The following is a 12,611-nucleotide window of genomic DNA, read 5'->3' on the forward strand; positions in this document are numbered from 1 at the left end:
ACTGGGTTTTTGTTTTTCACACCATTCAGTGTAAACTCCACGAGACTGTTGAGATCAGCAGTTTCTGAAATACTCAAACCAGCCCATCTGGCACCAACAACTACACCACAACCACGTTTAAAGTCACTGAGATCACGTTTCTGCCCATTCTGATGTTGGATGTGAATATCAACTGAAGCTCTTGACCTGTATCTGCAGGATTTCATGCATTACCCTGCTGACACAAAACTCGCTGATTGGATAACTGCATTGGTCAAAAAAGATGTGACTGGGCAGAAGACTGATCGAGAGAGTCTGAGATGTGTGTACAAATACATAAATAGAAATATATATACATACATATGTACATATATACACACACACACACACACATATATATATATATATATATATATAAGTAAATGGTTACTGCAAGAATCCTGTAATGAGAGATGTGCATCAAGCTGGGAACCAATGGCCACCCCAACCTTAAAAAAAAAAAAAGTCATGGGTGAAGGAAATTAAGTGAGAGATATGAGAGACTACAAACAAACAGACTTCATATAAAAACCTTAATGAACTTTCTTTTACTTTCACACTATCCGTTGTTACCCAGATGAGGACGGGTTCCCTTCTGAGCCTGGTTCCTCTCAAGGTTTCTTCCGCATATCATCGCCACCAGCTCGCTCAATAGGGATAAATTCGCATGCTTAAAATCTATATCCTGTGTTTACATATTTCTGTAAAGCTGCCTTGGAGACAATACCCATTGTTAAAAACGCCATACGAATAAAATTTAATTGAAATTGAATTGAATATTTGCCGTGACTGTATGCCTAATACATCATAGCAAACTTTTTTTTTAAAAAAATTTGCCTGACCAAAAGCCAGCTCAATTTCAAGTTCAATTCAGGTGAATGTTTCTAAACTGTGAGAAGTGTGAGACAGTTTAAAAACAGTCGCCTGAACTGAACTTGAAATTGAGCTGGCTTTTGGTCAGGCGATTTTTTTTTTTATTCACCAAATGACCAATTGAAGATTTCGCTGCTTTTCCTGTAGCATCATTTGGAGATGAACTTTACAGGTTCAAGCCTGACTTCCAGACCTACTGAAACAGTGTGGCTTAAACCATTGATTTTCAAGAGAAGGGGGAGTGATAGAAAAAATAAAATAATAATAATAATAATAATAATAATAATAATAATCAACTGCTGGGACTTAAACATGTGTGGATGTGGGGGGGATGGGGGGTGGTAGCTTAGCTGTGATATGAGAAAGGAGGGGAGGGGGTGAATGGAGACAGATCCAGAATAAGAAGGTGCTGGACCAAAGTCAGTTATCTGGCTGAGACTTGGTCAGTGTTTTAACCGCCAAATGTAACTGCAGTTTAAAAAAAAAGAAAGAAAGAAAGAAAGAAAGAAAGAAAAAAAGGTACCATTTTCATGGAAAGCTACAATTTCTTATATATATATATATATATATATATATATATATATATATATATATATATATATATATAAAAATAAGCACCTACTCAATGGCACCAGAACACTGATATGAGGAACGTTGAATAAGAACCACCTTGAGAACACGAAGACTTGCACCATCTTGAAACACGTTCATTGAACAAAATAATAAAAAATAATCACAGAATCCCTCCTCTATTCAAATTCCCACAGTCAAACTAAACTAGCCCTATTCAAATCTATTCCAAGACGGGGAAAAAAAAAAAAAAAAAGAAGCACTCTCGGTCTACGCTCGGCTCCTCCTCCAATTCAAATGGCCGCATCCTGATGGTAAAGTATGCAAATCTGAAAGAGCGCAGTATTCTCAGAGGTGAAGGAGCGGCAACGACGACGAGGAATTCTTGCTGACACAAAACTTGGCTTTCTTGCTTCTCGAAAAAACCTGAATAGAGGCTTGCTCGAGGGAATGCTTGGGGGGACAAATCCATCACAACTCCTCGCTGCCTCCCATCTTCCCTCCCTCTCGCTTTGCCGCCTTATTGCCTTTGCCCCAGAGAGCCATGCCAGGCTGAATGTAGAGGGCTGACTGTAGCGCTGATTGAGGCTTGCAGGTCTAACAGGCTTTGGAGCTCAAGGGTTCATTCTAAGAAAGATGGTACAGGAGGGAGTGACGGGACATTAGACTCCCTATTAAGTGAGAGAAAGTGCTACAAGATGGTACAGGAAGGAGTGACAGGACACGAGACTCCCTATTAGCCCCTGTTGGGGAACGGCTTCACCAGGACACCTTGTTTCTCTGTAGGGAGTCTTGTACACAAGGGGAAGATTAAACACAGGTCAGGATGCTTGGCTTGCGACGTAATCCCAGGTGCAGCAGTCGCAAATCGGCGTACTCTTTTTCTTTTTAACCCCAAGCCTGATGCTTACGTTACATGAACGATCTTTCGTTTAGGATGTCGAATCTGAGCGCATTAAAACAAAACCGGAGAACGTCTGGGATGCCAGAGTCCTGCAGCGTAACTGCACTAATCAACGTGGTGCACGTACCGAGACGGGGACCCCATGCTGATTCCTAGATGTCAACGTTAAATAAAAAAAAAAAAAAAGAAAAAAAGAAAAAGACTACGCTCTCTGAGCACACCTGACATGTCGCCCGAGGCCCTTGAACAAAAGGCCGTCTTAAAACATGGATGAAGCCTCTCTGTACGTAAGAGCCTTTCAAAAGGGACGGTTAGGAAAATCGTGTTTCCAACCGTCCCGTCAATAATTCAACAAGGACGCATGGATAAGAGAGCATCCCTGATCAGTGGTTCTCACCCCTGGTCCTGGGGTACCTCTGCTCACATGATTTCATCCACCTGATCCAATTAAATCAGCTAACGGGGACTTCTTTAGCTGGTACAAGGCTTGGGAATACAATTGTGATATCTAGGCTCGTCATACACAAGATGCAAATCCTTATCCCGTACTTGTTTTATCTCCGAGCCATGTTTATACTTTAACAAAAGATTTTGACATCTCGTTAGAAGACTCTGGTTCCCAACTACGCCACGAAAAATAATTTTCACCCCGTGATGGCAAACCAAATCTCTCAGCAGTGACTGTTGATGTCTAGCTGCATTTGACAACCCCAACCAAAATTCTGCTTCCTCTCAGCAAGAGAAACGCTACAGCAAAGGATTCGAACATCTAAGCCACATCGCTGTTGCTGGATGCAAATAACGACGCTCGGTTAAAACCCGTCTTTGGCTAAATCAACACGGCTGCGTGGCTGACTGGGCGTCATGCTCGTTCGCAATTAGCAAGCTAACTTGCAAGCTAAAGAGCCAGTACCCTCCCTGGCTGTATGCCAATCTACTGAGAAAACTGATGTGGAAAGGAGTGCTCAGAGTTTCTATTCATTAGATCGCCTGCATTTTTTTTATTTTTTTTTATTTAAAGTTCTGGCTAGCTCTACTCAAAGGGAGACATTTTGTACATCTTATTGTGTAACCTTTCTGCGGCGTAACGATTTTTTCGTTAAAGACGTGATGTCGCCTGAACCTCTGGACGTCGTGTGGTTTTAAAGTAGTTCTTGGCTCAGATTACTGACCAAAATTTAAACTCACTGACGGGACAAACCCAGAGAAATGACATGGTTTTGGGATTACCGTCTCGGTTAAAGCAACACAAATTAAATGCTAATATGCTAATATCTTTTTCGTCGCCGTTGGTGGTGGCGGTTAATAGAGGTTCATTTAAAATGACACTACTGGCCAATCATCAACTCCAGCCACACCACAAATCTAACTCCCAGCCACTTCTCAAAGATGGCTTGCTGAAAACATCTATAAATGGTGCAAAGATGGTGGGAAGATCTGAATCACTGTGGCGTGTATCCTCAGCTAAGACCATCAATCCTACAACTTTTCCCCCCACGTTAGTCAAAATAAACTCTTTAGTAGCAGCTTTGTTTGGTTCTTAAAATAATTCAAACCCAAATGAGCCTCAATGCTCGTGCTGGATACGTACGGATTACTTCGTAAACTGTTCGTAGGAGCTTTTACCAAAGAAATGTCATATACGTGAAAAATTAATCATATGGAAAAAAAAAAATTATTCATATACTACAAGAACTGAGCTTATGCAAATTTAGATACGATTAAAAAAAGACTCACTAATGCAAACCTTGACTGATCGTATTATATTCGAATAAAATTGCATAACCGGTAACGAGTTACGTCAAATCTTTAAATAGCTAGGGATTTCGCTGTTACGTTTAAATCGCTTATGTATTCCAGTAACACGTTTGAATTTAGTGAAATTTTAAATCGCACTCTGTCGTTTCATTTTGACGACCAAAACAATTATATAAATTATGACAAACGGCTAAAATTAACCATTTGATGAAAAGAAAAGTAATGGCGCCCGACAAAAGGAGTTAGCATGAATATTGTAGCACTAGCAGAGCCGCACTACTGGAAGATTTAACATGCGGTACTCCTGCAACACTTAGTAGCCATTTTGTTTTTTAGCTCTCTTCGAGCTTCGCCTTTTATGGAGTTTTTGTGGGCGGGGCTACAAGTACATCAGCTATGCCTTGAACTTGCTTGGCACTTACGATAAAGATCAGCATTAATCAAGATTTGTGTAAATCTGACAGGAACTGTCCGTCTGGGTTTTGGCCTACGAAAAACATTTACCCACGAGTTACGAAGTTATCGTGATATGGTATTTGTAAATAAATATCGGCACCTGCCACGGTTCTGGTGGATTAAACCGGTCAGGTCGACTCCTCAGCCCAGCTTAGAGAGTGGAGGCAGTGGTAACACTATCAGCAAAGCAAGAGATTGTGTAAACATTTGAAGCTGAGACTCCACCACACACACACACACACACACCAGGGCAAAGTGAACACCATCTCGCGTCTCGAAGGCTTCTGGATAAAAACAAGGAACTTCTTGAAAAGTTTAAAAAGTGCACAGCCTTTTAATGTGACATTCACACCACACCGTATAAACAAGTCAAGCAGTCAATGTTATACCAACGTTTTAAAGATCATAACTTGGAGATCAGCTCTAAGGGGTGCACACAAACAAAGCAAGCCTATGCCCCCCACCAAAAAAAAGGTTTCTGGAGACATGTTCAAATTCACTAGTGCCTACGTTTTGCACTTGCACTGTGATCTGACTCATATGACAGCCTTAATTACATGCACCAGTGATATTCTCGGAATGTAAATGTCACCATCACATCATAACAACATGATCACAGTAGCAGGAAACCCAACAACCTGTGTGTTGCTACCTTTTATTAAGACATGCACACTGTGTATGTGTGTATGTATATGTATATATGTACACAGTGTTAATGCCCAGGAGGGCCATGAGGCGTCCTTAAACTAGTTGTTGAAGTTCTATGATTCAGGTATGGCACTTATGCATGAAAGAAAAAGGGGGGGGGGAAAGTCCATAGACACGTATCACGAATCCGCTGTTAATCTAAGAACTTTGCAAACTTTTGCAACTGCAAAAACAGTCTAAATTGATAAAAGTGCATTAATAAAATAACGCAAAACTGACACGATGCCATTGCAAAACACGTATACGTGCGGTAAACTGCAGCTATTTAACACGCACGCGCCTTTTAAACGGTAATAAACGTTGCCCCACGGATCCGTTCCCCGTGCCAAAGCATGCACGGAGACAAAGTCGAGTGGATGCACAAATTGCACACAGGTCTGTGTAGAATTTTTTTTATTGCAAAAAAATGTCTAAATGAAGTTGAGTGGAAATAAGCACGCGAGATGCATCGCGAGAAACTCACGGGCTGTAAACAACAACAACAACAACAAAATAAAATAAAACCAAACAACAGTTTTCGGGGCAGCGCGTGAGCGTTTAAAAGAGAAAAAGAAAAAAAAGACAGAAAAACAAACACAACCGTAATCACAAACTCGAAAAGAAGACGAGAGCAAGTTAAAAACGGCGAAGTTTGAACAAGTTTGTAAACTAGTTTTGTGGCTCCGCACACAGCGCTCGTGCAGGTAAGTTAGCTTAACGCTTAACGTTAACGGCAGGTTTGGTTTCCGTGACAACGCACAAATTTTGAACTTACTTCTCTCGCGCTTGGCTATCGGACGGCACCACGGCTCCTTTCCCTTTGGCGTACATGTTGGACTCCGTTTTTGAAAGATTTTTAAGCCCCTACTCGACGCCTGTCAAAGAAAGCGGCCAGGAAAAGGCTCCATCTCCATAGCTACCCAGGGTAGTGTGTGGTTTTCTTCCTCCTCCTGTTTTTTTTTTTTTTTTTTTTTTTTTTTTTTTTTACATCTCCAACATCGGCCACAAATCAGGCACAGTTTCTACCGGGGGGACTTGAAACAGTCCGCCGCGAGAGCTTTTTTTTTTTCAATCGCTGTTCCGGGAGTTTACTTGCCCTCCCCCTGCTGTGGAGAAAGGGGGGCTTCTTAAAGGGGAACGCACACCAAAATTTACCTGACACACGCCACAACTTTCTCAACTCATTCCGTCATAATTCTTTGTTGGCAAAAGAGGACAGTTTGATTGATTTGAAAGAGTGCTTTCATGTGTGCATCATTTAGTCCGTTTAAATCAAATCCTGCGTCGTTTTTTCCCCCCTTGGCGAGTGAGAACTCAGCAATCGTCACGCCAAACACCGGGTCCGAGAGCGAGTGGATCTCGTTCTTGGTTGAAGATGACCCCTACCCGTGGTTCGATCGAGTCTGAATCAACCCAACCAAACACTCCTTGTATTTAGTCCAATTCCCAAATCCGTCTGAATCCAATTTCAGAAAGCGATCGAGTCTGAATCAGCCCAACCAAACAGGCCTTGTATTGTGTCCAATTTCCGAATCCAATTTCAGAAAGCGATCGAGTCTGAATCAGCCCAACCAAACAGGCCTTGTATTTTGGGTTCCAGGTGACAGAATCATGAGGCGCCACACTGAGCCAAAGGACAAAACAAAATGGCATGTGTTCTGGAAATTTGGACCCACTGACAAAAAGTGAAAATAATATTTGATCTGACACAAAAAAATAGTTATTTATGTCATTTTCTGCTAATTTATTCACCACAGACTCCGTGTTCTCACATTTGTCAAAGGACTGTTGAAACAACCCAACTAAATGTTGTGTATTTTGGGTTGCATCCAGTGTTTTCTTGTACACGTGAGCTGCTAAACTGATCCAAAGGACAGAGCGTTAGTGCTACAGGAAAGCCAGCGTTCTGGAGATTTGGATCGACCAACAAAAAGAACACACAAACTGTTTTAAACGAGTTATTTATGCTAATTACCTACTCATTTCATTAGTGCCGACTCTGTGTTCTCTGATGATTTTTTATGAGTTTGACATGCACTTGAGGAAAAAAAAATACACGTTTGTTTACCTTTTTCCAATGGTGTATTTCTAACGGAAGAATTGAAAAAGGGTTTGTTTTTTTTGTTGCTTTTTGGGTTCATATAAAAAGGTGCCCTGTGAAATTAAAGCAAAACAAATTAAGCAAAAGTCTGAATGTTCACTCTGATTTGGACTTGTAAACGGAGTAATAGGTGTGAAAGGCTGTTGTGTAAAACAGCCAACATTTAAACACCAATCCATGTGAGGACAATTTGGGTGACGCTGCCAATTTAGAGGTAGACTGTAAATCAGACTGCTGCGCTGTAGTTTATACAAACCTGACATGGGTCTATTACTCCCACCTGATCCAGCTTCATGAAGGATGTTACCATTAGCTGGGGAGCTGGATTGTATGTGTTTGTAGGAGGAAAATATTGTAAATGTTCCAGAGCAGTCGGTCTTCAAGACTGGATTTGCAAAAAAAAAAATTTGTGTGTGGGGGACGACGACTTTCAAGTTAATCTATGCACAGAATTACAATGAAGGTAAACATTTGTGATATTTTGCATCATCGATAATACAACCGGCAGTTAAACACACACGAGGACAATGTGAGTAACCCTACCAGTTTGGAGGTAAATTATAAACCAGACTGCTGTATTTCAAACACAATCTGATCTGTGTGGCCAATGTATAGGTAAAACATTGTGACCTGCCAATTCTTGATTCTGTAAATGCACATACTTTGCTAAGTTTGCTAATAAAAGTTCACAAAGACATTACTGACTTGTGATGCATGACTTACTCTTAAATCCTATGGCATGGCAGTTACTAAGTGTTTAGATTGAGATATTGAATTGTAATGTGCTAGTGAGAGAAAAAGTTGCACTTCCATGATTATTGTTGTTAGCATAATTAGTGGTGTGGGTGGAGTTAGCGTAGAAGTTGTACTAGGTGCTGTCAGACTGATAAGTAAGAAATGAGCCACTTGGGGGGGGGTTGCTGTTATAGGAAATTAATCAGTGCCAGGGTGGTGTGATATGGCCCAATGCAATGAAAAGTTGATTATGTTCCAACGAAATCTATTAACGAATTTTAACCTCCATAAGTTATAGGCAAGTTAAAGCAGCTATAAACAGTCGTTTCCTCACCAGCCTCACGTTTCTCTCTCTTGAAGTTAATAAAAATTAAAAAATGCAGCTTTTCATGTTATTAGGAATGCTTTGACACTGGAGACTCCTTCCATAAATATTTGTCTTATGCAAAACATCTCCATAACAACAATGATATGTTCATTTTTGTTCAATAACAATGCTTTAAAAAGGTCTGTTTAATGTTTGGCCTCAGGTTATGTGAAGCGCCCACCAAAGAAGTCCAATAGAAAAATAAGTTGTTGTTGTTACTACAGAAATGATCACGTATTAGAACGTGGTCAGTAATATAACTCTGTGAGTTGGATTACTGCCAGAGAAAAATCAACAGCTTCCAACCAATCAGATTTGAGATTCAGTGTAGTCGGTGTTAAGACTTACACGTATAAATGTGTGTTCTTATTTTTATTCACATTAGCAGATTTTCACTGCAACTGTTTAAGAAATTGGTATTCAACAAGCAAACTACTATACGTAGACTTGTTGGGATTACAAGTTGTTGGAATTTGTATCCATTTCCATAAAATCTGGGTGTACGTGCATGCCAGCATGCCAGCGTTTGGCCTATAGACATAGTCATCCCTGTGTTGTACCCAGCCCCCTATACAAAGCATCCGAGAGACGCCCTTGCTCACAGGAGGGGCCCCGTTTGCGGTACACATCTGCCTGAGACTATAGACATCTTGAAAAGTACAGGCATTGCATTCTGTAGGACGTTGTGGTTGACCACAACCCTACACACGTTAGTGTTTTTCCGCTAGGTGATTAGCTGATCGGTTCAATCAAATGGCCCTCTAACACCGGACACTGACACGCATCTGAAATATGAAAAATCACTCTTAACAAATTTGAAAATGTCCAAGCTTTTCGTTAAGATTTGCTTTGGTTGTTAGTCGTAGCTGATTTTCATCCTTGGTCTTCGCCATTGTTCGGTGCCTACTAACTTGAGACTTTTAAAGTTAGCGTTTGCTTCCTGTGTTGCACATTTAACTACACTCAAGAATGAACTCAAGAGTCGTGAGCTATGATTCATCCTTAGTCAGGCTGTTATTTACACCATTTCAGCCTTGTAACTTATTGACAACAAAAACCCCAAACGATTCTATAAATTTCATAAAGTCACAGTTTAAAAAAAAAGTAATGGATTTGTACAGTTTGTTCAGTGTTATCAGGTGTACAGCGAGGTATATTCGAGTTACTTGCTCCTGGTGAGAGAAGGATGCCTGTGGGGCGCTATGGAACAAGTTCATTTTGCTTGCTGTAGCTCATTAGCTTGACCACACATGCTGGGTTTGCTCCTGTTTATCCAAAACATCCTGCGGTCTCTCCTGGCCTCCCTTCCGGCCAAGCTCACTCTGAGTCACGGCTACAGGAACTGCCTCAGGAACTGCCTCGCCTTACGTCTCACGAGATATTATCGGACTTGCTGTGAAGTAACATCACAAGCCTTTAATCCTGAGAAGTTGTCTTTGTGTCCCATACGCTAAGAGTAAAGTGGATGCTCCTCCACGTTAAATCTGATACTATGTCATATGACAACCACCTGGATCCTGAAAAGATGCCATTGGCTGCTTTGGTATAAGAGCAGAAGGATGCTAGATGTTTCTCCACATTAAGTCTTTAATTTAGTTCACTTGGTTTTTACATCACACTGATTTTACAACCCATCACACTGCTCACTGGTGTTTTACAGTTCTTTTGGGTCTCATGGAGGTCGTTTTACCTATGTAGGACATGCAAGAGAAAATATATGCAACCAGTTAATAGTATGCCAGTTAGAAGACGGTGTGCAAATCACAATAAAGACTGATAAAAGTCTACGCTTCAAGTGCCAATTCCTGAGGCAGCAATGTTGAAGACAGTGGGGAGACAGATGAGCATCCCTGGGCCAATTTGTCAGGTATCTTCAGTTTGAATGCTTCATAGCTCAACATCCAACCTGCGGAAACATGTACAGGTAAGCCATTAGCTAACATGCAGCTGATAATGGAAGTGGTGTTCACTTCAGCATAGCTCCCTTGGTTAGTTAACATAACTTAACATAAGTAGGGTTTCACTCAACACCTTTTTTTTTTACTCGTCATTTTCTTCATCAGGCCTTTTACTTTTACTCCAGTGAATTTTTACTACAGGAGCAGTATTTTTACAGCATGTTTTGTACTCATATGGCATAATATGCCAACACTACACTTTACAGCAAGGTTAATAAACCGATTATTCTGACATTATATGTCTTCATGGAGCTATTATCAATTTTAGACCCATTTCCACTGTTCTCTCCTGTTCCTTTACAGGAAAAAAATTCCCTAAAATGTAAACTTATTTAAACATGCTTGCGCAATTCGTATCGATCTAAGCGCTCTAGAAGAAGAAAAAAAAAACATATCCATTTGGGAGAGGTAATCTATGTATGTTCTTCTATATTAAAGAAAAGTATATGTTTTACCATGTTACAGAACTCACAAAAGAGTGAGTTGGTGCACGTCCTTCAGTCATCCTGCCAAAAAGATTCAGCCTGGGTGAGGCAAAAATACATCCTGGATGCTATACCAGTCGATCCACTGTGTTTTTTTTGGGAGGCAGGAAGAAACTGGAGAACCTGAAGGAAACCCACGCACACACGGGAAGAACGTGCGACATTCCTCGCAGATGGTAACCCGAGCTCAGGATCAAACCGGGGACCCTGGAGTTGTGGCATTCGTTCCACCACAGTGCTGGCCTGAAATGAACTTTACAGTGGTGATAAAAGCTCTCAGCATCATTATGGTGTGGACCCATCATAATGGAGTTTTTGTCAGTAATGCACTCAAACCTTGGTTCACTTATTTATTTATTTATTTATTTATTTATTTGGTCAATTCAGATGTTTGGTTCACACCGGAGTATGGGAGGAGAATTCGCATCACCAAAGAAAGTAGGTATGAAAGCACCCTAATAGCATCCAACTATCTGATGATCATCTAGATCGTGAGACATTATAGCCGCCTCATCTTCAGTAAGAGCAGATGAACCATGAGTAAACGACGTCGCGTCTTCTTCGTTCCCAGTCAGTTGGTACCTCATCATTTTTTTATGTTCATGTATGCGAATGTGACGGAAATATTGTGATAGCTCAGAGTTTATAAGTTTATAATTTACCCATGCTAGGAAAATGTGATGTTCCCAAACCTTATGCCTTTGACACGACATTGTCCATGTAAACGATTTGGCTATGTCCTAGCTAGCTTTAGTTAATCCCATGACTTTAACCATGTGAACATTTGGCTCTCGCATCAAGTTCGAAATTGAACAATGCTAGAGCCTGGCAGTCCAAGACAGCAAAATTGGCTTTTTTTGAATGCAAATAAGCAGATCCATCAAGCATAAATCAAGCAATATGAGGTAAAGCAAAGCGTATGTTGGAGTCATAAACACATATGATGAAGAACATGAAAATGGGACAAATGCAGGATTTTGAAAACATTAAGAACATCATGATTAATTACTATGAAGTTTGTTTGTTTTGTTGGTTTGTTTCATTGCAGGTTATGTGACTGTATAAAGTTTTTTAAATTAAAGTTACATATATCTTTACGTATAACTGTTACGTGTAATGTTATCCAAAATGACAAAAATTTAATCGACCTACGTGTTAGTTATTTCATACAGTACCACAGTAATTTTCTTTAAGTTCACGTTGTAAAAATATGTTATTTTTTCTATGGTAACAACAACGGCACCGTGACAACTGACATTGGCGGACAGTAAAAAGAAAAACGTATAATTGTTGATCGGAGTGGAGATTTCTTTAAGGATATGTTTATGTAATGTTTAAGGAAGGAGTCTCCAGTGTTAGCTGTTTGTAACAGTTAAAAAATTAAAAGCTGTTTCTTTAGGTTTTCAGACATTTTTTTTTTTGAGTGAGTGTGTGATCAACTTAAAGAGCAATTTACCTCCTCTTTGTGTCGGGTCACATTACGCCATCCTGTTGTTGATTATGTTCCTATAACAGCACACCTTCAAGTGTTTTATTCCTTACTTATTTGCTCTATGATCACTGATGAATGACACAAGGTCTTAACACCTCGCACATGTTCACTATAATAGTGTATCCTCGACTTGTTTAAAATAACTGTTGAACAGTGAAATCATACATTGCAGGATGTATTATTATTTTTTCTAACTTTATCTCCAAT

The 12,611-nt window shown here is 40.2% G+C and overlaps 1 protein-coding gene across 7 annotated transcripts in view; it reads right to left on the bottom strand.

The window, feature by feature from the left end:
• Window positions 1-6,253, bottom strand: part of zgc:110158 (uncharacterized protein LOC553590 homolog) — a 53,930-nt gene extending 47,677 nt beyond the window's left edge. For all 7 annotated transcript variants that reach the window (XR_008386270.1, XR_008386271.1, XM_053628332.1 and 4 more), the window contains exon 1: window positions 6,042-6,253. Coding sequence is in view for 5 of the 7 variants with exons in the window: in XM_053628332.1 (XP_053484307.1) it covers window positions 6,042-6,097 (56 nt within the window). In the remaining 2 variants the exon portion in view is untranslated. The remainder of the gene's footprint in view (window positions 1-6,041) is intronic.
• Window positions 6,254-12,611: the final 6,358 nt, after the last annotated feature.

Source organism: Ictalurus furcatus, chromosome 7 (genome assembly GCF_023375685.1).
Source record: "Ictalurus furcatus strain D&B chromosome 7, Billie_1.0, whole genome shotgun sequence".
Classification (NCBI taxonomy): Eukaryota; Metazoa; Chordata; class Actinopteri; order Siluriformes; family Ictaluridae; genus Ictalurus; species Ictalurus furcatus.